Source organism: Ahaetulla prasina, chromosome 18, assembly GCF_028640845.1.
Source record: "Ahaetulla prasina isolate Xishuangbanna chromosome 18, ASM2864084v1, whole genome shotgun sequence".
Taxonomy (NCBI): Eukaryota; Metazoa; Chordata; class Lepidosauria; order Squamata; family Colubridae; genus Ahaetulla; species Ahaetulla prasina.
This window is the reverse complement of record NC_080556.1, coordinates 4,354,328-4,381,777: the sequence shown is the minus strand read 5'-3', so window position 1 is coordinate 4,381,777 and position 27,450 is coordinate 4,354,328. Positions and strand designations below refer to the sequence as shown.

General features: G+C 45.0%; 1 protein-coding gene across 2 annotated transcripts in view; it reads right to left on the bottom strand.

The window, feature by feature from the left end:
- The window catches only part of SSU72 (SSU72 homolog, RNA polymerase II CTD phosphatase), a 36,785-nt gene that overhangs the window by 8,683 nt on the left and 652 nt on the right, over positions 1-27,450 (bottom strand). Inside the window, exons 1-2 of one of the 2 annotated variants that reach the window (XM_058161002.1) lie at positions 26,810-27,281; positions 9,830-9,973 (exon numbers count right to left, since the gene is read on the bottom strand). In XM_058161002.1, the coding sequence (XP_058016985.1) occupies positions 9,830-9,973; positions 26,810-26,895 (230 nt within the window). In that variant the 5' untranslated portion in view covers positions 26,896-27,281. Of the gene's footprint in view, positions 1-9,829; positions 9,974-26,809; positions 27,282-27,450 lie in introns of those variants that run through there. The other variant, XM_058161003.1, reaches the window with a different exon arrangement.

The following is a 27,450-nucleotide window of genomic DNA, read 5'->3' as shown; positions in this document are numbered from 1 at the left end:
AGGATGAATCATTTCCCCCACCTTTCCCCCAAACAAGATCCCTTCCCCGCCCCCACAATACTTTCGTGTGAATTTGAGACAACCTATAACTAGAACTGCGGTGCCCCTCCGGAGGTCAACTTGGCATTGGCTGAGCCTGATGGGATTTGAAGTCCAACAGATCAGAAAGAAAAGGTATGTCAGGAGAAAGGAGAAGGAGGTACAGGACACGTTATGTGTTTTTGACGCGCGAAAGCAGGGAGAGGAAGGATGGCAGGTTGAAAAAGCCATATGCCATATGCCATGGCTGAGTTTTGCCTGACCCAGAATCCATCATGGGAAAAGCCATTTAAGTCAGGGAGACCGAAGGAGAAGAAAAAAAAAAAAGTGGTTCGATTCTCAAAAAGAGTTTTTCTCCATTCTTTTTGTTTTCTTTGGAAATGGCAGTTCAAACCACGTGCGTTCTGCAATAGGAGAAAACAAAGCCTTACAAATATGGTGGGGGAGCTGGGCCAAGCTTTTCTTCCAGATAGATTACTTTTTAAAAAAAAAAATTTTTTAAACCAAAACAAAACTGAGCATGCCTCTTTTGTTTCCCTTGGAGAAGAACATCCTCCAACCACTTCTCCGTTACCAGAGTTTTGGGTAAAAGCCAGGGGATTTGCCCCAAAGGCTAAGCCCTCACTTATGTCTTCCCTCTACGTCTTGTGGCTTGCTTTTTCGGACTGAAATCTTGCTTCTCTGGTTTCCAACGATAAAGACACCCACCTACGCCCACACCCCGCGTGGGAGGCTGTTCTCTCTCGTCCACTTCTGGTTAATAAGGAGAAAATAAAAATCAAGGTTTAAAACTGTTCCTCCATTAGGCCCGGAGTCCTAATTTCAAAGCAATTAGCAAACTGCAATCCTGTGGAATCCAGCCGAGATTCCTGGATTGCTGCTTTCTATCACCGCTTCTTGCAAACGGTGCCGCCAGATGCCTTCTCCGTTATCAAGGTAGCAACAATTAAAAAGTCTTGGTTTGCTTTCCCAGGGCTTTTTAAATCGAACTTTTCATCTGTCTTTAAACCGGAGTGACTTTAGCCTTAATCGCTCTTGGTTCGTCTTTGCCCAAGGCTGGCTCAGCTACTTCTTAAACCTCCCATATTTTGTACCATCCACTGACTTACAGATAGTCCTCAATTGAACGACCGTGATTTGTTTAGCAACTGCTTGAGGTTATTGGGTTGTTTAAAAAAGCGATCCTCAAAACAAATTGTTGCGGTGTCACCCACGGTCAGGTTATCGCGATTTGGGTGCTTGGCAAATGGCATGTGTTTTTTTTTTTTAATCATCGTTGCAGCATCCCGGCGGGGTTCAGGTGTCTGTGCAACTGGTCGCCTTCCCAACTGGTTTCAAACAAGAAAGTCACCAGGAGAAATTGGGACTTGCTTAACGGCCGTTGCCGCTGAAAAGGTAAAAGTTGGGTCCGGTCCCTTAACAGCCGCATCGCTTAGCAGTGGAAGTTAAGTCCCAACCGTGGCTGTTAACTCAAGGACTACCTGTAAAATATGAAAAATCAGGATTCGCACCACAAGCTACACTAAAGCATTATGGCTGGTCTGGAATTGAGGCTGGGGCCTAAACTTCCTTTTGGGACAAACAGCGTGAGGAGCTAGGCTTCACATGAGCTAGACTTCAATTGCCACTAACGCGTCTGCAGAACACCAGGTCAAAGGCTGGCGGGAGAAAACTACTTATGTCACCGCAATGGATGGACCATCAAGGTGGAACGATTATTCCAAGATCTCCAGATGTTGTGGCTGCTCCAATACTGGAGGTTTTTAAAAAGAAACTGGACAACCGTCTGTCTGAGTTGGTATAGGGGAGTGTTGGCCAACTTTTTTGGCACCGAGTGCCCAAACCGCAATGCGTGTGCGTGCATCGGAGCGCCGGCAACCCCAAGACCAGACGGTCTCAGCGCGCCAGCCAGCTAGTCTTCGGGTTTCCAGCACGCGCATGCCTGCCAGCTAGCTGGTCTTCATGCGCGCTGGAAACCCTGAAGACCAGCCGATCGGCGTGCACATGCCTGTTTTTTGGCTCGGAAAATGGCCTGTTTTTTTCCAGTGCCCATGAAGATCAGCTGGCCAGGGCGCATGTGCGCAACAGAAACCAGAAGAGCAGCTGGCGACAGTGTGCGTGCCTAGAGAGGGCTCTACGTGCCACCTGTGGCACACGTGCCATAGGTTCACCATCACGGGTATAGGGTTTCCTGCCTGAGCAGGGGGTTGGACTAGAAGACCTCCCAAGTCCCTTCCAATTCTTGTCATTCTACTCTTATCTTCCCAAGTATCGAGTACCTCACTACTTAAAGCGCATTTCACCTGGCTCGTGGTTATCTCTAGTCTCAAAAACTCCTGACATCAGTTTGTGCCTCGATAATGGCAACTGAACTCAAAAGCAACATGGAGATCGTTCTCCATGAAGGCTCCACCCTGGCTGGGACCACATCTGACATCTTCCCCATGCATAGCTGGTTTTTTCCCCCATGCATCACAATCCTTTGTCCTGGGATCCACAGAACAAGAACTTGGGTCTTCTCCCAGGCCAGACTGTAGACTGACCTAGGCCGGGAGCTAGGTACCCCAAATGGGTGGCCCTTCAGAACCCACACTTCTAGAAACTCAACCCAATAACTGCCCATGCTAAGCTTGGGAAGATTGGAAAGGGATGAGGAGATGCAGCGCCTCTCTTAAGTCTACCGCACAAATTCAGGGATTAAGTGAGGTCTCCTGCTTGTGTAATGATGGCTGTGGGGAAATGATTAAGAAAAGGATGGACTGTTCTGAAAAACCAGTCCTGAAAATACCCTTTCCACACCTGCGTAGGGAAGTACAAGTGTTCTCCCAACACCGGATGAGATCAGTGGCAAGATCACTTCCCCACCAAGCAGGAAGAGGCGACAACGTGGCTTTCAGATTTTGAACCCCAGGCGATGGGAGTTGTCATCCAAGAATTACAAAGCCATGATGCCATGCCTGTGCCCAGTTAAAGGGATCTGTCAAATCCAGGGGGTGGCTACCGTATTTTTCGGAGTATAAGACGCACCTCCCCCCCCACAAAGAGGGTGAAAATCTGGGTGCGTCTTATACTTGGAATGTAGCCCCCATCCAGCTTCTCAAAGGGAGGTTTCAGAGGCTGAAAAAAAACATCAGAAATTAGGCTTCAGAAAAAAAGCCTCCAAACAGAGCTTCAGAAAAGAAGCCCCCCCAGACAGAGCTTCAGGGGCTTTTTTTCTGAAGCTGTTTTGGAGGCTTTCAGAGGCAGAAAAAAGTTTTTTCTGAAACAAGTTTCAGAGGCAGAAAAAAAAGCAAGGCACAGAGCTCACAACCAAGGAACCTGTTGCTAAAATTCACCTCTGGGAACAGCTGATTGTGGGTATTCTGGGAGGCCGATCCACCCGTCAATCAGCTTTTTTCTTATTTTCCTGCCCAAAAACTAAGGCGCGTCTTATACTCCAGTGCATCTTATACTCCGAAAAATACGGTATGTCTCCTGACCTAGATAAATTTATTTTAAAAGCTATCTTTGATGATTAAAGCTAATTTTAATTTTGGGAGATATATCCTGGCTTGCTCTGCTTAGCCACTTTCTTTTTTTGCAAAATTATGTCACATCTTGCAGGCCTCTCTTCAGCCCAGCGGTGCAGGGTATACTTCTGGGTTGAACTGGCAAATCCAGATTTAGGAATTGGTCTCTTTTTGCTGGCAGTTTTTAAAAATCAGCTGATGGGTTTTGCATCCCGGTGAATGTAAACACTAAGGGGCTTCTTTAAGTCAATTCTAACGCAGGGCATTTTTGTGGGTTGGGGCGGTTTGAGAAAAAGACATGAGAAATGGCAAACAGAATCTCAGAAAGATGATTTTCCATTCTCTCGAGGCTTAAAATCAGAATGGCTGAAGTTGCAGATCTAGGTGAAAAATATCAGGGTTTAAATCAGAATTTAAACTCGGTTCTCGCTCATTTATGTGGGACAGCTTCAAAGGAGGAGTTCCTGAACCCAACAGTTACTTTTGCAGTGCTAAATTTGGATCCTGGGCTAGTGATCCCAAATGAGAAAATCACACCTTGTGAATGTCTTAATGAAGGGAGCTGCCTCCATCTCATTTGAGCGCTCAAAAAAAAAAAAAAAAAAAAAAAGCCCTTTGTGTTGCTCGTTATGTACACATTTAAAGCTTGTGTGATAGGAGGGAGTGGAGGTCCACTTTTTTTAAAATTAATGTTGCAATCACCAATCAGCAGAGGTCAAATTTGGGCTCACTCTACCTCATTATCTTCCTTGCAACTTTCCTCCCTGTTGATATCCCGCCATAGAAACAGGTTTGTGTGAAAGGTTGGCCAAAGGAATAGTTTTGTCAAAACGCCAGGGAAATCGGGAGATTCAGGCAGCGCTACAAGAAACTGAACTTTCGGAACAAAATTAGTGGGAGTCAAGAAGGAACTCAAGGAATTTAGATCTCTCGTGGGAGCGCAGGGACTCAAGATTGATGATGCGTTTCACCCCTCCCTCCCTCGGGCTCAGCCTGGTGATTTCTTACAAAGTTTTCTGAGCTCATTTCTTCCCTAAAACATGTTCGCCTCTCTCAATACTTCATGCTTGAATTTTACCCTGGTTACTCTTTTCTTTTAAAGAAAGTGACATGTTTTGGAGCTTCTTTGGAAATTAAAAAGACTCCCCAATCAACTCACATTACGGATGAGTCCCCTAAGGGTCAACTTCTCCAGCAAACTTAAAAGAAGCCCCCCCCCCCATTGAAACCTTGCCTCTCGAAGGTCCTCTTAAGAGAAGTTAATTCCCAAGGACTACCGATGATCAGGGCAGTCTTCTCTAAAATCCAGTCCTTAGAGAAGGGAAATAGAAGGGTTGCTTGGTGCTGGTGGTTTCCAGGGACGGGTGGGGAATACACGTTTTGCCATTCTAAGCAGCATTTTTTTTTTTACCTTACTGTCTCAGGTGGGTCCTGGCCTTGGTGCTTCCTGTCTGGGTAGCCTGGGCGATTTCTTGGTTGACCATGCGGACTGGAAGGGGAAGCAGGGAGAGAAGCCAAACCCTCAACCATAAATTATCCACCATGGCCTGGAAGGTTCCCCTTGAGAGTCAAAACAAGGGCCAACGCTCCTTTTACGCATGGGGGAAGCGGGGTACCATCTCCATGGATTAAGAGTCTGCTGCTTCAGCCTTCAGGGTCTGAGGGACGAGCCACTGTCGGCCTGAAAGCAAGCAGGGAAAGGAAGCAGGCCCACAAAGGCCGCCCAACGTCTTCCGTTGATGGCCGCCTTACTCCAGCCAAGCCCTCCATGGTACAAGCAGTTTGGTCTCCATCCCTTTAGGGTTTTTTTTACGGCTGTTCAGATTCAGCCAAGCTCCCCGCCTGCCCAAAAAAGCCCCTCCTCCCCGAGCTTAAAAAAGGGGTCTCTCCCACAGCATTTGACCATCAGTGCAGGACTTTGCAGGTGTCTTCTGCAACACCTTGTCCATATTGGGCCCCCTTCGCTTGGAGCTCGGACAGACTCCCCTAGAGCACAACTACCCCAAAACCAAAATAAAAAGCAACCCCCAAGAGAACGGACGGGAGGGGGAGGGGGGACAAAGCCATTTTGTTTTTAATGGTGTTTTGAGTGCTCAATACAAACAAATCATTTCACAAGAGCTGTCGGCAGGTCGATCCTCAGAAGATCTAAGGTGCTATTTTAAAGGGGAAACGATGGAGCTCATCCTATTAAGGCTGCAACCTTCCTGGGGGGTGGGGGGAAAGAAAGCATAGCCCCATTATATCCAGGACAATATGGGCCCCATCTTTCTCCTCTAATGCATTTGCGTGCTAGTTCTCACTGAGAGGTTAAGTCTGCAGTTTGGCGGCAAGAAGGGGTATGTGTGTGTGTCTCCCATCACGCTACTTGCCCAAAGCACACGTAATGTGGAAAACACGGACGTTAAGGAAAAACGCTAGGTTATCTTGTGCCTCATTCGGAGGGAGAGATGGACAGATTAAGATAGGCACGGTGTGTACCTGTCCGCCCTATTGTAGGAAGTCTGATGCCAGTAAGGAAACACACGGTCACAAGACCCCCTGAAAGGCCTGGTCACCCGAAGTTTGTGTGAAATAGATGGCTGACCAGACAAGGTTTACCACTTCCTCCAAAACGCGTGTGCGACGCTTTGGAATTGACCACTTTTAATTAAGGCTGGGGTCACACAATCTAAGCTATGGCTTACTGCAATCCCCCCTTAGGTGAATTTATATTCACTTACCCAGGATGGCTTGCATTCGCACAGGTTAAATTGTGTCCCGTATGATTTTTTGCCCCTCCCTCCTCCAATTTCTTTTAAATTTAAATTGTCTTTTAATTCATTACTAAGCCAAGCACGTTGCAAAAGGGAGCTTCGCCCTCACGCACAGCCTGCCGTTCCAAGAATGCTTCTGGGACTGGCAGATAACTTTGGAAGCGTGCTTTGGTTGCCCACCCAGCCTTAAAAATAAAATAGTAGGAAGTTTCTGGAGAAGCTAGAAGGACCCGCCTCTCCGCTTACTTGCAATTCCTGTTAACTGGGTATTTTGAGACTAGCTGGATCTGGTACTGCAGCCCCATGAGGGAATCACCCAATATGCTAAACTATGATCGGTTATCATAGTATGGTGGAATCCAGACATAGTGAAGGCCATTGGCTCCGATGGCCTCAAAACGATCTGAGTCGTATGTCCATGGGGCCGTCTCCATTTGTGACTCCCCTGCAGGCATCAGAACAGCCAGGGTAGCCATTTCTGTTTCTGACAGCCTTCTGGGCTTTAGTCAAAAAGATCCCTCGCAGGGAATCCGTCAGAGGATCCTCCAACCCCCCCGTAACATGATCTGAAACGGCAGGCTTATCAATTCAGTGAGAAGTAGCAGGCAAGCTTGGTCCGGTGGTGTCATAGGGATCAGCTGCCTCCTAAGCCTCCCCCTCAATGGTCTCACCCAGGAAGCCAGTCGCCCAGCAAAGTTCAACTGAAGCTATCCCATCCCAAACGCAGCTGCTCTGGGTTTGCCTTACAAGCCCAACCTCTAGGGTCAGCTGGGGGGGGGGGCCTGAAGAACGACATGAATGAGGGGAGGTGAAAGCTTTGTGTTGGGAACGTTCCCCGCCACTAATGCCCAAGGAAGCAGCAGGCTCCGAATTCCAGAGGACCTGCAGGTCAGCTCCTAGAGCAGGGACACCCTCCCCCCCCGCCCCAACTGGTGGACCATGGTCCACTATTGGACCATGCCTATTTGCAACCGGGCTGCGGGAGTGGCGGGCCACTGCAGCTCCACTAAGGCTTCTCTCTTGCGTCGAGTGGAGCTACACGTGCGCGCCAGCCGCTTTCCTCCCCCGCTGCTCAGTCGGGCGGCCTGCTCCTGATGCTTCAAAAGCAAGAGTGGTGAGAGGGGCTTGGTGAGTTTGAAGGAGCACGAGAGCGCGCCCCCCTCCCCCTCAAAGGCTTACTCTTCTCCACACCAAAAGCTTTTGCAAACAGGCAAAAGGCTTCGGGGGGGGAGCAATCTCGAGCTGCTTCAGGCCTTCCGTCCTTTTGTAAAAGCTTTTGGCCCGGAGAAACCTTGAAGGTACCAAGAGCACAGCCCAAAAGGCTTCTCTGTTTGAGGGGAGCTACACAAGCGTCAGCCCACCACTCGCATGACCCACTTCCCCTCTCTCTCCCTCTACCTATCCAGAAAGGATGGGGACCACTGCCTTAGGGAGAAGGCAGCCATAAACTGTCTTCTGCCCTCGGCCAATGGTATTTTTTTAAAAAAGATCTGCGCTACAAGAACAGACCTGGAGGAAACGTTCAACCCGGGGCCTATTGCCAAAGAATCTGAAAGTTCTTCTTGGTTTTTGAAACGAGACTAAGATAGCTCGAGCTGAAGGGACTGAGAATCCCTTCTTCAACCAAGCATCCCATCTCCAAATGGTGTTTTTTTTGGGGGGGGGGGGTCGGGGGAAGAAAGTTTTTATCTGTTCAGATTCTGGAGAAAAGTTCAAGAAGGGCTGGCTGGAAGGAGCAAATTCCTGATACTAGAATGCAAGACGTCTGCACTGAAGGACAAGAGCTGAAGAAGGGCCACCACAGCCCAGCGGTTCCAGAAGGATGGACCCAAGATCTTCCTTCCAGAGCAGCTTAAGCCTTTACCTGCTTCCTTGACTGAAAGACCCGGCACCCTAGGAGAAGCCTGCAGGAAAGCACGAGCTTTGCCCCAGGGAAAGCTCCAAAGTACAGTAAATCCCAGCCCTGAAGTCCAGTGAAGACTTGTCCTCCTTATGGGACCACTCCTGCCACAATTCAATCTCTTGGCTCAATGGCCCACGCTTCAAATGGGAGCTCCACCTCTCTCCAGGTTTTTTTGAAGGACAGGAGAGAAGGCGGGGGGAAGAGAAAGAAACCAGAGGGCAGTTATCCTGTCTGGACTGTTTCCCCGAAAATAAGACCCAAGTGGAAAATAAGTCCTAGCATGATTTTTTCAGGATGCTTGTCATATAAATCCTACCCCCAAAATAAGCCCCAGTTAAGATCTGCCAGCCAGATGGATGCATTTAGTACCGTATTTCCCCCCAAAATAAGACCTAACCAGAAAATAAGCCCTAATGCGTCTTTTGGAGCAAAAATTCAGTATTTTTCGGAGTATAAGACGCAACTTTTCCCCCCAAAAAAGAGGGGGGAAATCTGGGTGTGTCTTATACTCCGAATGTAGCCCGGCCCAGCTTCTCAAACGGAGGTTTCAGAGGCTGAAAAAGCATTAGAAGCAGAGCTTCAGAAAAAAAGCTCCCAAACGGAGCTTCAGAAAAAAAGCTCCCAAACGGAGCTTCAGAGGCTTTTTGTCTGAAGCTGTTTCAGACGCTTTCAGAGGCAGAAAAAAGTTTTTTCTGAAACGGAGTTTCAGAGGCAGAAAAAAAAAAAAAGGCACAGAGCTCACAACCAAGGAACTTGTTGCTAAAATTGGGGGTAGTCTGGAAAGCTGACCCACCTGCCAATCAGCTGTTTTCTTATTTTCCTCCCCAAAAACTAAGGTGCGTCTTATACTCCAAAATACGGTAAGACCTGGTCTTATTTTTGGGGAAACATGGTAGTTGGTCCTGGATAAATGAAGAGGATGAAGAAAATGTGAGTCCAAGTAGGCTCAGAGACGAGGGCAGTTGGGATGATCAGAAAGCTTTATCTCACACAAACCACGGGCGGCTCAACTCAAGTCTGTCTGCACTAATAAAGAGCTCACCAGGGGATTGGACGAAATCTATCACAGTCCTACATGGAGAAATGGAAATGAGGGAATTTTTATGTGGGGAAACCAGGAAGCTACCACCTCACCCTTGGGGACTCGATGGAAATACACCCAAGGCAGAAGGAAGAGGACAATTGGCCAGAGGTAGGCGAATGGGGAGCTGCATTAGACCTTGAGCTGAAATCTGGACTGTGGAGAGAGGGATGTTCTTAGCCAAAGGGCCCGAGTTCAAGGCTGTGTCTCCCAATTTATTACTACCACTGATTCGCCCTTCGTTTCCAGAAACCGAGGGGCTCCCAGTGTCGTCGGCACAGAAAGGCAATTGCACCCCAAGAGAGACGCCAGTGTCCCCTTGATCTAACCAACCTGTCGCACAACTGCAACTACTCGGGGGACAGTTAAGGGGTGGCGCTAGGAGCCCTTTCTACAGTGTGAAGCACCTGCTGCTGAGACCTGGAAACACGAGACTGGGCCAGAGTCAAGTAGCCAGTTGTTCCTTATGCAAAGGGAGCACAAAGACGCCTCGGAAAAGAGCAGAGAGCGGGATTTTGACAGGCCCTTCCGGCAGGGATACAGTTCTTTGTCTTTCTTAAGCAGGTCACTGTACATCTGATCGTATGTCGTTTTGAAATCGTAAACGTTGGGCTTGTCTGGGGCAGGTCCTGGTAGCTTGACATGAGTCCCGGTACCAAACGATCGGACGCTGAAACCACGTTTGCTGAAAAAGAGAAAAAGGGGGGAAGAAAAAAAAGCTCCGTTAGTCGGGACAGACGCAGAGAGCAAAATTGGGCGATTCATGCCCCAAATTCCACAACTTCTAGGTTGCTGTTTTTATCACCCCAACGGCATCTGCTCATGCTTTTAACTGACGTTCAGGGGAACTTTTGAGAATGGCTGTCAGATACCACTTCAGGCTGCAACAAGATAAAATAAAAAGGACGGAAAATCAAGATCTCGGTGAGCTCCTCCTAGGACTTTGGCTAATCTTTTTAACCAGAGTGATCTTTGCAAAGAGACGTCAACTGCAAACTCGGCAAACAGCAATGGATGTTGAAAAGGCCTTTCAAGGAGGACAATTTTAGAAAGCAAGCGTACACGCGCTGTATGCAGTTGAAAGCAAAGACAGGGCCATCCTACAGCACTGAGTGGCAAACATGATTTAATTTTTTTTTTAAAGTCATTTTTTTTATTTATATTTAAATATTTTGAAGACAGTGTATTGTCAGGGCATTTCATTTTACAGAATAAAAACAAAAAAAAAACCCCAGTAACAGCTATATTGATAATATACGTAATAATTATAACTATATTTATAATTATGTTATCTTATTTATATTAATTATACCAGTATTCTTATAGTTATAAACAACATTCACATTTTACTTATACATAACAATAATCTTTCTTCATCTTTCTACTTCTTATCTCTAACCATCTATTTGAGGTTGCAATGTACTCTGTATCTCCTTTATCTTTTATTTTCAATGTCAATCTATCCATCTCTGCAGAGTCCAATATTTTCCGGATTATGTTTTTATCTGGTGGGGCGTTTCTCATTTTTTCCGATATTGTGCAAATACTATTTTCGCTGCTATCAGTAGATGTAGCATTAGGTATGTAGTCAGTCCCGTTATCATAACTTTCTGGTATTATAGCTAACAAAAATATTTCTTTTAAAAATTAATTTTTAAGGAGGAAAAGTCAGGCTTGACGAGATGAAGCAACCTGGCCAGATTAAAAAAAACAAAACCTTCCATTTGCCATGTTCGATCAAAGGGTTTGTTCGGAGAACACCGCAAACCCATAGCCCCAAAAAGCTTGGCATCCTAAACAGCTTTTTGTTCATTTCATTCCCTCGCTTGCCTCGATTCGGAATTACGGGGAAAAGGGACGGAATCGAAAAAGGAATGGAAACATCAGCTGGCAAATCGGTGAAGTCATTGGGCAGGCGAGCGTGTAAGGAGGAGAGTGTTCTTTCTTTGTTTATCGCCGGCTTTGTCATTTCCTAAGGCACTAACTGCTCCCCACAAGCCGGAAGCCGGGGCTCTTTGGAACAACGTTCATGAATCTCAGCAGGACCCAAAAAAGCAATCGGGTTGCGTAAATACTAACCAAACAGTGTCGCTCTCTGGCGAGCTTTCAATACAAATTAGGAAGCTATCTCCAATGGCAAGGATAAAGCAAAGCTAGACCTCAGGGCTGGTTGTACGCAGGAAAGCTATTTTCTAACTCTTCTCGGCTATAAATGAAGTGCCCATTTCTTACAAGAGCTTGGCCTACTGTTCCTGGAATCAAAGAGACGGCCAAAATAAATAAATGGGCTTTCAAATGTCCTTTCATCCCTCCCAAGTCCCCTCCTCCGCTCTCAATGTCAGTTACCAGCTTCAGATAAGGCACCTGAGCTCCAAATGGAAGGATAATCCTGCTTTACTGTACAGATGCTGATTAGCTGAAGCCATAATGTGGCTTGCTTTGGGCTGGGCGCGACGTGCAGCCATGAGGGTTTAAGCTTGCATGCAAGCCTGACATCATGGCTTCTTTAACAAGTGACAGTTTTTTTTAAAAAAGTCATGGCTGGGTGTGTAAATGCCTCTTGGCTCAGAGTTAAGATTTGATGGTGTTTTGCTTTGTCCTTGCGTTCTCTAATTAAATTTATAATGCCATCCCCAGTCTTGGTTCACTCAGGAGCCCCTCAGTTGGTATGACTCCTGAGAAAAGACCAAAGAAATGTGGATTGTCCAAGAGAAGTTTTTTTTCTCTCTTCACTCTGTAAAACAACCTCTAATTTAAATAAAGCCTGCATGTTCCTGTTCACCCAAGCAGCAATTATCTGTCCATGTTCATATGTTGATTAATAGCTGCCTCTAGTCATATGTATTCATTTAGTGGGATTACCTCCCTTCACTTAAAAAGTTGGACAATTTTTAAGCCTAATTAACCATCAGCAGCTGAGCTTACAGCAAACGGAATGGCACATTTTAGTCAAGTGAGCCTAATTCTCTGCTCAAGGCAGGAATAAACTTTTTCCCTCCTAACTGGGTGCCTTTTAGCCATATTTGGGCTGCATTGCTTGAAACAAGCTCTAGATGGTGCAAAAGAGTTAGGTGTGTGTAGCTCTTTGCTGCCACCTAGTGACTGTCTGAGTTTTGCAGCCAAGTATAAAAATTCTTTACCTGCTTAACAGAAGGCTGTCTGAACTGAGTAACATACTCACCTTAGAAGTGCTAAGGTATCAACCATTCAATTGCTTTCCAATTCACAAGACCCACATACCCGTAGTTCAATTATTCAATTAACCCAACGATGTGCGTTCATATAATACAACAAAGGAAAAACTAAGTAGCTAGTTTGTGGTTTACAGCCCCAAGTCATCATGGTTCCATTCCTACATTTGTGATCGTCTCTGGATAAATTTAGCACACAGACTGCAAGCACATGTTATAAATAGAGCGCTGCGTCCTGCTTGCTAAGATTTTTACATTCTATAACAAAATAAGTACATCTGTAGAAAGCTGAACTATAAATAAATACAACATCCCATAGCTTATTTTTATTAAAAAAAAATAAACAAGTGGACTTAAGTCTCTTCTTTGAAGTTTGCTTTGAAAGTCACTGAACCGTAACTCAGCCTTCCAATCCTACACAACACAAGCAGCAAAACAAAGGTAAATAAAATAGCATATAATAGAGATTAATTCCATTAATTTTAGTGGGTCTACTCGGACCATGCCAGGATCTAAGTACCACCACAAACTAACCAACTCTGATTGTCCACAGCAACAACTTCGATCCTGACATAGTCCGAGTAGACCCACTGAGATTAATGGAATTAATCTCTATTGCGCATTACTTTATTCACCTTTGTTTTGCTGCTTGTATTGTGTAGGATGGAAATAGAGAGAGGTGCGTTATTGGTTTTGGTGCCGTTCCACCCACACAACCCATATGCCTGCAATATAGGACAGCGAGTATTTGAGAAAATCATGTACGTGGAAGACTGGTGGTCACACCTGCGGCCTCGGGAGATGCCAGGATGCCAAGTTGTAGAATGCTACAAAGACAGAACGTGACCCGATCCACTGCCAAGCAGTAACCCCTCTTGCCAACCTGCGCATTACATCAGGGATAATGTTATCTCAGCATCTTCTAAACTGGATGCAAATGTTTTCAAGATCACAAGTGCAATCAGTCTTGTAAGAACACTTTTTAGAATTTATTTTTTAAAAAAAAATTATATAGCTCTCCGTCTCACCAAAGAGAAGGAAGAAGGCTGAGCTTCAGGACTTAAAAACAGAGGCAAGAGAAAACATTGTGCCAATTTCAGAAGTATCGGCATCGGCTTTCTAGGCAATCCTCTAAGAACAAATTCTGGCCCAGCCTGCTAAGTAAGACCTGCCTCAAAAAGTTCTCATTATGCTTCTTTCATTATCTTAGGTTGGAAGGGAAAGAGGGAAAGAAACAGGGAAGGAAGAGGAAAGGAACCATATGGGACACCGTGGGCATCCAAGCAAGTCCCAACAAGAGGGAAGGCTGCTTGAAGAGAAGCTTGCAAAAAAAAAAATACTCATTTCAATATAAGGATCACATATAAATTTCTATTGTGGCCCGCAGAGTCAGATAGTGAGGAGGTTGGGGAGGAACATGAACCAGTCCTGGGGCTGGGGAAAGCTGGGATGAGGGCTCTGCATCAGAGGCAGAGAGGGAGCTAGACAGCAGCGAGGCAGAGGAACAGCTGGAGCCTGTTCCCAGTGTGCGCATGTGCAGAGCTGCCAGAAGACAAGAACAACTAAGAAAGCAGGGTCAACTAGGGAGTAAAGCCATAGCTTGGAGGTGATTTTGGCCCCTCCCATAGGAAACAAAAGAGGAGCTAATGAGGAGGCGGCTTTTGCAGGAAACAATTCGTTTGTTCTGTGACTCTGAGAGACTCTGGGCCAAGTTTTGCCTTGTACTGTATTTGGAAACTAGTTATTTGGCAGCCTGCCAAGTGAGATAAGGTCTGTGTTGATAAATATTCCTTTGAAAAACTGTTTGGACAGGCCTTGCTGACTGTGAATGAAAGGAATTCACAGTCGTGTAAATAAAAGAGGTTTTGCCGGGACCAAGACTCTACTTCCTGCTTTTTAAGGGAGCCTAGGTCAGAACAATTTCACCAAAACATCGAAAACTAAGACTTCAGTTTCTCCTTTGGCCACGTCAGCTGGAAATTTGCATTGCAAGGGATCTGGAGGTCACAAGATTGGGGAAGGGGCGCCTGCACCACGGAAATTAACCTCACCCAATCTGGGTGTAAGTATTTATTTACACCTCTTCCCCTTTCCTTTGGCGTTAAATCAATTTTCTCCAGCTTTCTCCAAGCCACTTCTTTTGCCTGCCTGGTTTTCCTTTCAGCTCCTAAGCCTGAGAACAAGGCCTGTGTCTTCAAATAACTTTTAAAGGGGTATTTTGATTTTGATTAATATAGAGTATTTGCCCAGTGACACGTGTAGAAGTCCCCCCTCCATGAGTGAATAATGAGTAACTCAAAATTTCTGATTTCTGTCTTAATCCCTAGCTTCCCCTAAAGACCATACTGCTGTTTGTCTCTTTCACGTCTATCGAAAGATCTGAGAAGAGGCAGCAGATCAATTACACTATTTCCGCAAATAATTTTTACCTGGGTTTTGTTTTTGTTTTCTGGCTAGAAGTGGCCTGGGTAGAAAAGGGACCCCATTTTCATTTACTGCAAAGTGGGGAGAATCAGCCCCACGGAGAGATGCCCGTATCATTTAGAGGTGAAGTCCCAAAGGCAGCTCTGAATGAAAATCACACGGCGCTTGCAAGCCAATGCAAAGGAGCGTCTAATTTAATACGCCATTCACAAGGTCCTTCTCCCCAAGATGGCATTTTCAAATCCTGGAGGACAACATGGCGTGTGTGGGGGGTTAAATGATACTAACGCTTGGTTTGTGCATTACACAAAGGCAGAGTTTGATCACAACAGAAGAAAAAACAAATTGCTTGCGGTCACACAAGCATAAACTAGAGTTTCAGAATTCTGGCTGAAGCCAAGCCAGGATTAGGGGACAGTATGCACTTGGTTCATTGGTCCTTTGGGCTGTTGGGATTCTTCCTATAGGCCCAAGACTGAGGCATTTATTTTTATTTGTATGTATTTATTAGCAAGCCGTCCAAAGTCACGGAGAGTGGGTGGGTGGCCATATAAAATTTATAAATGAACAAATAAATAAATTTACTTGCTGCCCTGAAACTTTTGACATTATACACAACAGCTTATTGTTTTAAAAACAACAACAACCCAACATTCAGAGCAGAGCCCATTTCTTTTGGCTATCCCGTCACAAGGATAAATTGAAATCTTAACAAACCGCTTTTTCTCCATGCTTGAGTGCCAAATAGTGTTCCTAGCAGTTTTAAACATTCATTTTTCCCTCTTGTTGGAAGCATGTGGGACATGAAACGTTTTCCTGTTAAAATGGCTTTTCACGAGCGACATGTTTTTATTTTTTTAAATTCAAAGCAAGGATCGGCAACTGAAATCAACTCTCAGAAACTCCGTTTGTCTTCCTCACACACACACACCCGCCCCCCAAACTAACACAATGCGCTTTTTGCTCCATCAACTGAGAATTCCAGCGAGAACATTTTGTCTCATTCCAAATGCAAATGACAGGGCTAATTTTAGAAAGTGAATCAGGCTTTCCAGATGGACATCTGGTTCGACAACTGAAATACCCTGTGCTTTTTTTTTTAAAGCTTGTCCAATTGTGCTTCGTCTCGAGGCACATTTGGCGAGACGCGGTCACGAGCGAGAAGAGGTCTTCCTCCTGCAGCGGATAGCAAGAGACCCATGCTTCACAGCTCTGACACAGCAAGGAACACTTGTGGGACACCACTAGAAGGTTCCCCCATGAAACGGTGCTATGGGGAACTGCTTTTGGAGATCTCCAACAAGGTGATCTGTAGACTGTCTACCCAACCATGTCATTTCAAGGCCTTCATGCCACACAAGCCCCCTAACCTTTGACAATGTCAAATCAACGCTGAATTCTAAGCACTGTAATCCTGATACAACTCGAAGGCTCCATGTTGGAGAAAGCTGGCTTGAGGCCGGAGTCTAGTTGCCGCATCTTAGCTATCGCAAGAACCCTGGTTAATTCTTTACCGCAATCAAGGCCATCCAACCGGTCAGTCCTAGAGGAGATCAATCCTGACTGCTCTTAAGAAGGCCAGATCCTGAAGAGGAAACGCAAATGCTTTGGCCACCTAATGAGAAGGAAGGACTCCCTGGAGAAGAGCCGAATGCTGGGAACGATGGAGGGCAAAAGAAGGGGACGGTAGAGAACGAGGTGGCTGGATGGAGTCACTGAAGCAGTCAGCGTGAGCTTCAATGGACTCCAGAGGATGGTAGAGGACAGGAAGGCCTGGAGGAACATAGTCCATGGGGTTGCGATGGGTCGGACACGACTTCGCGACCAACAACAAAAACACCCATCAAAACATTTGCTGCTGGTGGAAAACAATAGGCATCTACTTCAGAGTGGGTTATGACTGCAAAGGTGGACAGAATCAAGTTTATGAAGCCAAGCCCTGACATCATGTATGAGGAATCAGGCAGATAAATGTTCCTTTGGGGCTTTTGTTTTGAGACAATAGTTGTCCCAAAGGTACTTTCTCAAGAGGCCACTGGATTTTCTTTTCGCTTCTCATCCAAGAAGCTTCTTCAGCTCTGACTTGGATGCTGGGGAATGGAAGCTGGTCATTGGCATCCTTTTAGAGAGTCGTTCGAGGCCACCTGGAGGTTTGGTCTGTGTCCTCAGGGGTCACCCGAGTGGTGCAAATGGGTGTGGAGCCTTCTTGGAACTGCTGAAAGAATTGTGTTGTGGAATAGAGATAGAGGATCTCATATCCCCCCCCCTCTGTTGAGGGCTGTTCAATTTTGACATGAATAATTATATGAAAACTGAACAGCCCTCTCTCAACAAAGCGGGAGGGGGGGGGAATGACATCATCTATCTCCAGTCTACAACACAGTCCTTTCAGCAGCTGCAAGAAGGCCCCCACACGCATTTGTACCACTCAGGTAATCCCCAGGACAAAGATATACTTTCAAGTGGCCTCTACGACTCTCTAAAAGAATGCAAATGACCAGCTGTCTGCAAGGAGTATAAATCCTTTCCACTCCCCACCATCCAGTCAAGAACTGAAGGTTTTTGGATGAGAAGCCAAATGTCTTTGAAGAAAAATGAGAAAGTCCAGTTGCCTCTTGAAAAAAGCACCTTTGGGGACTACAGCTGGAAGAGTTGGTGGGCATGCAAGACTGGAGCCGGGCGAGAGCGAAATCAAGCCAAGGAGGTGGTTAGCGATTTCCAGATTGTGAGCTTGGAACCATTTTCCACTAGATTCTCTGCTCTGGGTGGGTCACGGAATCCTTCCAGTTTGCCTTCTGGGCAGATGGGCCATTTTGTGAAAGCGCAAACAACATAAAAGCCCGAAATATGATCAGTGTCCCAGAAATGGGTTTTCCTGGCCATCTAAACTTTCCCCTCCATTACGCAGTTATCTGCTGCTAAGAAAGGGACAGTGAACTGTGGAGTTTGCCGACATGTTACTCTGCTGAGCTGGTGGCAAAGTCAATAATATAATTGCACCCCTTCGTTTGAATCGTTTTGACCAAGTCGCTCCGAGTTGCAACGAAGACGTTGGAATTAAGAAAACGCCAGTTCGGAAGGTAAAATTGAGAAACTAGGAGGAGGATTGCAGAATGAAAACTCCAGTTCCCTGTTTTCAGGGTCATGTTTGTGAATCAGTGTTGCGCAACGCCAACCACTGGGTGTTCTGGGGTTAGTCATCACGTTCTCTTTTCAGCTGTTCTGAGGAACAAAGAAGGAAGTGACCAAAAAACATCTTCCCTATTTTTTTAAAGGATATTAAACAATATTTTTTTGAACAAAATCAACAACTTCGGAGACTTAAAAAAAACAGGTGGTGCACTTTAGATCAGCTTAAGCCAGAGCTAGGTGGATGCTAGGTTTCAAGTGTCAACCTGGCTGGTGAGAACCCAGGTGAAGTGAACGGAGAATGAATGACATCTGTCCTAGCATCCCAACTCCCCAATGAACTGGGCCAGGCTGATAGGATGCTGTTATGAAGTGCAGGATTGAGTTGTGAGCCAACGAAACACCTTAAGAGGCTCAAATTACAGGTGCTTGGTTCAATTTCCTGGGCTGCTCAAGAAAATTTTTCCAAGTAATAATTCCAGCCTCTGTAGAAACCACTAGATTTCAGGAACAGGTGGGAAAAGTGGCGTGCGCCACCATTAAATCATGTGGTTCTACCTACTATGACCTGTTGAGGCCATTTGTGTTGAAACTGCCCTTCCTACTCCTAGCCTCTGGTAGGGTTACCCTCTACACATAGTGTACACTTACAAGTTAATACCCACTACCTCAACTGTGTGAAAAATAAGGAAATGTGTACAGGGAAAAGATGGATAACTGAAGGCATTGTCTTCCACCAAACCATGAGGAACTTAACTTTCTGGGCTTGGAATGCAAAAGCTAGCACTGAGACATATTAGCATGGCGACTTTGAGAAGCAGCATTAAGCTCTTCGGTTGAGCAAACCTCTTAAAATTTAAGCCTCCTAATAAGAGGTTTTCGAGTTCCATGTCTACAGCAAGGGAAGACAGCTGCTGTTTCCTGGCATGTTGGAAAGATGGGGGTGGTGGAACACAGCCCCCCACCCCCCAAAAAAATCACACTGATGGGAACACGAAATTCAAAACTCTCTCCTAACTCAACAGGCAAGAAATAAAAGAGACCGCTGCCAACGATGGAGAACTTGGTACAGGCCTATAAAATCCCAAAATCCCTTCTGTTTGGGGGATGGTTTGGAGAATAAACCAAGGGGACATCTAAAGCAGAGAATGGCAATTCGCAATTGATAAAACAATACATTTTAATCTACAATACAGATAGTCCTTAATTTACCACCTTTCATTTAGCAATCGTTTCAAAGTTTCAATAGCACTAAAGTGATTTAGGCCCATTTTTCAACAGGATTATTTGAAGCATCCTCATGATCATGTGATCCATATTCAGGCGCTTGGTAGCTGGCATGCATTTATGACGGTTGCGGTTGTCTGGCGGGGGGTGTCACGTGACCCCCTTTTGTGACCTTCTGACAAGCAGTCAGTGGGGAAGCCAGATTCCCTTAACATCCCACTAATTTAACTAAGTTCGTTAAATTTAACTACTAGTAGTTACTAATTTAACAACTGGAGCAAGGAAGGTTGCAAAAGGGGGCAAAACTCACTTAACTACCGTCTTGCTCCATTGTGGCCGTAAGTCAAGGACTACCTGCAGACCATCACTTGAATTTAGCAGCTGGAAGTCAAAAGCGGGATGGTACAAGCAGAGACAATCCAGGCTCATATCCCCTGCTTGCAGATGTGTCCACACTAAAGGTGTGGATACTAGATTACCAGCCTGTTTAAACACGAATTGCTTAATATGATTTTTGACAAAGAAGTCATGGACGACATTTTGAAGGGGGAAAAAAAGGGGGGAGCAGTTCTATTCCCTGGCTGGGGATGCTGGAGAGAGAGAGAGGGCCTCTGGTGGCGCAACAGGCTAATGCAGCCTATTATTAACAGCAACTGCTTGCAATATTGCAGGTTCAAGTCCCACCAGGCCCCAGGTTGACTCAGCCTTCCATCCTTTATAAGGTAGGTAAAATGAGGACCCAGATTGTTGAGGGGCAATAAGTTGACTTTGTATATAGTATACAAATGGATGAAGACTATTGCTTGACATAGTGTAAGCCGCCCTGAGTCTTCGGAGAAGGGCGGGATATAAATGCAAAAAAAAAAAAAAAAAAAAAAAGCAGAATTCAAGGATAATAAACACAAGCGATGGTAAGCAAGCTCTGGCTAGGCCACAATATTGGCATCGTGCAAATTTATACATCCACATACACCCCACTAAAAAATTCTGCATTGGGAGGAAAAACGCAGAATTCCCACCTTCCTGTAATCCAACCCAGGCACCAGATGGAAAACAGGAAACTGCAATCAAGACACGGGGCTAGATGAAGTAGCTTGACTATTGAAAACTCAGCATTATTATTATTCTTCCCCCAAATTACCATATTACTCATTAATATGTAGTGGGCATTGCCTGGAATGCTGCCTTGTTCAGTTGGGTAAAGTCGAAGGAAGGAACCTGCGGAGTTTCAGATGCTACCAGACTACAAATCCTTCACCATTAGCTACGCTTACTAGTAAATAGTTTTGAGGACATCTGTCATGCCGCAAGTCCTGATCCTCGCAATAGTGAAGCAAAAATCTGTAGTAAATTTAGCTGGGGGGAAAAAAAAGCCACACATGCACATTTCAAACCTCCTTTTATTGAAAACGTTGTAGGAACGTGGTGTCCCTTCCTGCAGGTTGCAGCTGGGAAATAAGTGTCGCTTCTCTAAAACCTGTGATAACCAGAATAACCTATGCTCTTTATTTCTCTGCGAAAATGCAATCGGGTGAGCAAGGCATGTTTTAGTTTCAAAATTCAAGGGGTCTGAGCATTTGAAATCCAGCCTCTGCAGTTTCCAGAATCTCTTTCGGAATGCATTTCAAGTATTTCAATATGTTTTTATCAGGCTCATGCCAGAAACTTGATTAACAATTTAAAGCATGCAGACATGTTGAGCTACACGAGTGTAATCTGGTCATAAACACATGTATTCCAAGTTGTCCTTGATTTACGACCCCAATTGAGCCCAGGATTCATGTTGCTAAGGGAGACGTTTGTCAACCGAGTTGCCCCGTTTTACGACCTTTCTTGCCGCGATTGTTACGTGAAATCACTGCAGTTGTTAAGTGAGTAACACGGCTGTTACGTGAATCTGGCTTCCCCATTGACTTTGCTAATCAGAAGGTCGCAAAAAAGGGGATCGCATGACCCTGGAGCACTGCCAGAGTCGTAACTATGAGTCAGTTGCCAAGCCACTGAATTGTGACCATGTGGATCCTTCAACGGTAGCTACGTGTGGAAAAAAAAAATGGTCACGAGTCACTTTTTTCCAGAGCCGTTGAAACTTCAAAACGGTCACTAAATGAACTGTTGTAAGTCAAGGACTACATGCATTGGTCTTTTTCAATATAAATGTGTACACATTTGCTTGTATTTGAGAGTTTCACAGCTTGCTTCGATGAAGAGAATTTCCCCCCAAATGTGTAAATAAAGGAGGAGCCTCCATTGGGGTGACTGAAATAGTTTGGGGTTCTTATCAGCATCCACGTTGTCACCAAAGAAATGCAGGTACACAAACACACACACACACACACACACACACACACACACACACACACACACACGGTAGAATTTGAAGGGAATAATTTCAGAATTTGTTAAGGAACCTTTTTTTTCAATTCTCTGCTAATATATTAGAAGTATTAGAATAGAATAGAATAGAATTTTTATTGGCCAAGTGTGATTGGACACACAAGGAATTTGTCTTAGATGTAGATGCTCTGAGTGTACATAAAAGAAAAGATACGTTCATCAAGGTACAACATTTACAACGCAATTGATGGTCAATATATCAATATAAATCATAAGGATTGCCAGCAACAAGTTATATTATTGCTCCCAAACTAATTGTGCCAGCCCGATCAGAGAAGCTCAACCTAGAGGCAGCATTTCAAGAATACTGGGAGGAAAAAAAGGAAGAAAAATAGGTTTTCCCCTGAATGTTCTCAAACTTATAAACATTTTTTTAAAAAAAAAATTACAACAGGGAGCTTTCTCTTAAGACAGACATAGAATATAAAATTGCCTTTGGCAAGTTAAAAACCACCTCTGTGAGGTAAGAGAAATACAGGTAGTCCTTGACTTATAGCAGTTCATTTAGTGACCATTTGAAGTTACAACAGCACCAAAGAGTGACATGAGCATTTTTCACACTTACAACCATTTGCAGCATCTCAAATGGCCATGGTCATGGTCACGTGATCAAAATTCAGCCGCTTGGCAAGCGACTCATATTTATGACGGTTGCACTGTCCTGGGGGGATCATGTGATCCCCTTTTGTGACCTTCCGACAAAGTCAACGAGGAAGCCTGCTTCACTTAGCAACCGTGTGACTAACTTAACAATTGCAGCAATTCGCTTAACAACCGAGGCAAGGAAGGGCATCAAATGGGGACAAAACAATGTCTCACTTAACAACAGAAATTTTAGCCTTACCTGCGGTCGTAAGCCAAGGACTAATCTATTTTCTGTTTTGCTCATTAGGTCAGAAATGAGGCAGATGGGTCTTTGCGTGAGCTGTTGCGAATTGTGAGCAATATTGTTAAACGTTTACGAGGACGGACGGACGAAGCTCTAGATACAAAACTGGATTTAACTACTCTTTTAAATAATGCCAAAAACCCAACTTCCCGACAAGGGAATTCACTGTGCAAACATCACTGGGCAAGCAGTTGTCAGCTAATAATAATTAACAAGCAGGCAGTGACAAGCTGTTTTTTTTTCTTGAGCCAAGCAGTCCCTGGCACCAGTTTCAATTTAAAGGCCTCACCCAGAAACAGAGTTAATGACGGCCTTTAATGGTGGACTCATCCGCCCTGCAGCTAAGGAAGAGCCAATCCTGAAATATCCCAAGGATCAACTAAGCCACTTTGCTCAAGGTAGGACGGTGATAGTGGCTTGTTACAGAGAATAACCACCAGGAATCTCATTCCGCCCCTTGGACTTTGATACAAGCATTCAGAAGGGAGTCTTGGTTTATCATTCAAAAAGGACTTGCGGGAGACTAAACGAGGCTGACGTGTGTCTCGAAACCCCCCACGCACTTCAGATCCTGGCCAGGACATGCCATGATCTACCCACAGTGGGCCCAGAATCAAATCCAAGCAAAAGGAAAGGGATTTCTGGAGGAATTGACAACTTGTCTCTGAAGCACAAGAGTCCTGCTGAGTTTGGGCACGTGGTCAGGCAGAGGCAGGGATTCTGCAGAAGAGCTTTATGAAAAGTAAACGTAACAGTTTCTGCCCATCATCATCATCATCATCGCTTAACTACCCCATAATCCCTTGCAGGGTGGAGTTTGGGCAACTGAATGGAGCTAGCAGAGTGTTTACTGGCCGGATGCCCTTCCTGTCGCCAATGCAGAGTTTTGTTCAGCAGATATATTCTCCTTGTGCCCAGAGAGAGAAATATCTGCCTCTACCTAGGATCGAACTCCCAGCCTCCTGATGGTGAGGCGAGAGCGCCACCTCTAGGCCACCGCACCACTCCTAACCGTTTCTGCCTATCTGCCCACCAAAATAGTTGTCGCTATTCTGCCGTTTCAGAATTATTTAACTAAACCTAACATTAAGCCAGCTGTTAGATCAGCTTTCTCCAACATGGCAGCTTCCCCTCCGGTTATGCTGGGATTTTAATTCTCCTGGCAGGGAGCGATGGAAGACTGTAGTCCCAACACATCTGGAAAGGGAAATATTTGAAAGGGGCCAACGCTGATCGCTGTTTCTTCATTGTGTGTTTCCATGTTAAGCAGCGAATCATTGCTTTTGGATCAGACCGGGATGTACATTCAAAATTAAACACCAGGTTTTCTCATACAACAATCCAGAGCAGGTAGATTTGGCCTCTGAATTGTAGATTTCCTAACCTCTCCTTATTTTACTCAATCCACTGCACATCACTTGGTTATGATCCCATATCAAAGCAATTTAATGAAGCAAATCTGAGAATAGCAGCAATAGATGACTTCAAGGACCTCAGCCATTCCTTGCTGAAAGCTACTCCCTTACTAGTACTGGCTACATACACGCATACATTCCACGTGATTTGTTTCTGCTGGCGTGTCTTCAAAAAATGTAACTGCACATTATATCATCTACAGTTTTTTACCGGCAGCCTCACTGTAAAATCTGTGGTGACAAATCGGCCCCCAGGCGCCTTTACTTATGCGTATACCCAGAGCTTCTAATAAGAGCGTTCCGTTTGGGAACCGATTTTTGCTGACTGTAACGCTGCGTTTTTCAGAGACGAGAAAAAAAGGAAGTGTTTCTTGATGAAACAAAACAAAAAGAGAGCAAGAAATAATTAGGTCCTGGGCTCAAAAGGCTCTCCTAGGCTGGTACCCAAATACTCAACGAACCAGTTGCAGAAATTATGTAACGTTGACCGATTCACGTGGTTGTTTTAAGTGATTCACATCGGAGAGATGCCAAGAATTTACGCCCAGAGCTCTTGAAACTGACAAAACAATCTGTTCGGTATAAAATCCGGCTTGGAGAAGCTCAGGCACAATGCTACCTCTCCTAAAAACAGGAAAAGTGAAATGGTCTGTAAATTACCACCTACGGGTCTTCCTCCCACTGTCTTAACTTAGAAGCTGGGTCTGGGCAGACGGTGAGCAGCTTGGAAAACACGCGATTGCTGGTGCTTAGGCAAGCGGGTTTAGCTTTCGCGTCAAGCTCTGCCCTCCTCCAAACTGCAGGTGGTTCTCCGCCTACGACCATAATTGAGCTCAACATTTCTGTTGCTGAGCAAGATGTTTGTTAAGCGAATCTTGCCCCCATTTTATCACCTTTCTTGCCACCGTTGTTAAGTGAATCACTGCCGGTAAGCTAGTCATATGGTTTTGAAGCGAATGTGGCTTCCCGTCGAAAGAAAGGGGATCGCTCGATCCAGGGACATGGCAACCGTCATAAATATATGAGTCAGCTGCCAAGCGTCTGAATTTGGATCCCATGACCATGAGGATCCCGCAACGGTCATAAGCATGAAAAATGGTCATAAGTCACTTTTTTCGGTGCCACTGTAACTTCAAACGGTCACTAAAAGAACTGTCGTAAGTTGAGGACTATTTATATTCCGTTCCATTTCTCCCACCCTTCATTTTTCCTTTTCCAACTAAACATGCCCAATCCTTACTGATGTCAATAAAAGAGAATTATTTGTAGCTCAGGGTTAAATTGTGGGAGCCCATGGTGCTGAGCTTGGCTGTTTGTTTGCAAATATTTCATGTTACCTAGTTCGGGGTAGGTAACGTCCAAATATCCAAGCAAACAACCAAGTTAAGACAGCATCAAGGACTCTTAACAGTCTTTGCCGAGTTAGGGAAATTTTTTCCACCAAAAAATAAAATTGGAACAGTTTGGAATTTCAGAGTCTAAAGTGCTAGCCACCCCGACGTCTTCTGGGTGACTCGGTTTAAACTGTGGTAAGCATATATTTCAAGCTCTCTTGTAAAAGGAATGATGCACAGGGAGCCTTCTGAACAACAAAATGTTAAACATGACTGAGCAATTGTGTCAGGAGGGAGGAGCTGAGAACAGAGAATACGCTGGCCCTAGATACGCTGGATCTGAGAAGGAAAGAACCACAAATTCTATGAAGGAAGTGGTATTTAAATTACAACAGACTGCCTTTTCCTTTAAATCGGTGGTGGAGCTGGGGGTTGGGGAGTGAAGACTGAAAGAAACCTGGTAAGATTTTAAAAATAAATGTACCTCTCTACACCCTAAACATACCAGCTGAAAAGGTGGTTTTTTTAAAAAAAAATCTGTCTCTCTCCTCTAACAGAATTAAAGGAGGACAAGATAAAATTGCCATAATCATTATGTCATGCTAGAGGAAGCTCCACCCCAAAACTGAACAGCCATTACATGTCAGGAAGCGGTTTCTTTTTAAGAAAAGGCACTGGATAAGCCTCTAATAGAACAAGGGAGAATATAACTCTCTAGCAAAGTTCTTCCTGAAAGCAAATACAAACTGACTGCAAGATATAGTTTTCTTCTCCCAGTGTTTCTCAGTGTCTAGGTGACTTTTCGCTGTGGGCTACTATTCTAGGCAGCACTGGATGACTGGGGATGATTGGAGATGTAGCAACAGATCTAGAAGTGCGGAATTTCAGGAAACATAGGGATAAAAGAAGTTATGGTAGCATCTAGACATTTGTGGCTGATCCCAGAAACCAATCCAATCCCAGAGTCAGATCAGGTTATTATTTGGAGAGGAGAGGCCACCAGGAAATGTTAAGGTGGGAAATCAGAAACACCTTGGGGGGGAGGTAATTTCTACACATGGATGTGCCTGTGTAACCACCACAGTCTAAATTCAAATCCAGGGAAGTCTTACCTTCGTCCAATCCAGGTAGCAGCATTTAAGCTAAGAGGCCAGTGGGGGTCAGCTCCCCTGATCGGATTATTAATTCAGAGTCTTGACTAGGGAATTTAAACATCACAGAAAGAAAGTAACAACAGCAAGCTGTCTCCATACTGCTGCCATAAATAAAGCAATATGGGCAAGGACCGAACAGTTGAGTTGAGTTTGCCTTGTTGTTATCCCCCACTCCCTTGTTTGCTCTTTTGAGTTAGAGGAAATGGGGAGACTGGAGATTTGAATCAAAAGCATTCTGAGATGTACCAAGGAGCAAACAAGTTTGTTGAGTCAGTGCATTTAAAAAAATAATAACCTTAATTTATCCAGAGGCAGCTAAGCTAAGCTAAGCAGGATTAAGAAATGCAGCTTCAATACATACCTAATGGATGACTTCAGGCCAGGGAACTCTTCCAGCTTGGCTACCTGATAGGGTTGTTGTTGTGGGGCAGATAGGAGGGGGGGCATCTATGTACACCTCACACATACGTGCTAGTCGTTGCCGACTCTAGGGGGCGGTGCTCATCGCCGTTTCAAAGCCGAAGAGCCAGCGCTGTCCGGAGACATCTCCGTGGTCATGTGGCCAGCATGACTCAATGCCAAAGGCCCACGGAATGCTGTTCCCTTCCCACCAAAGGTGGTCCCTATTTTTCTACTTGCGGTTTTTTACCTGCTTTCGAACTGCTAGGTTGGCAGAAGCTGAGACAAGTCATGGCCGTTCACCCCGTTATGCAGCGCTAGGGATTCGAACCCCTGAATGGCCGACCTTTCGATCGGCAAGCTCAGCGTCTTAGCCACTGAGTCCCTCCTAAAGCAATAAGGGCTACCTAATTCTAATCAATATAATTACCTAATTCTAATCAATATAATTGATTAGAATTCTAATAATCAGAATTCTAATCCATTATTAGACTCCATTATTAGAATTCTACTCTATTAGAATATATTCTAATCTATTTATTGGAATTCTAATCGATTATTAGAATCAAGTATTAGAATTCCACTTTATCAGAATATATTCTA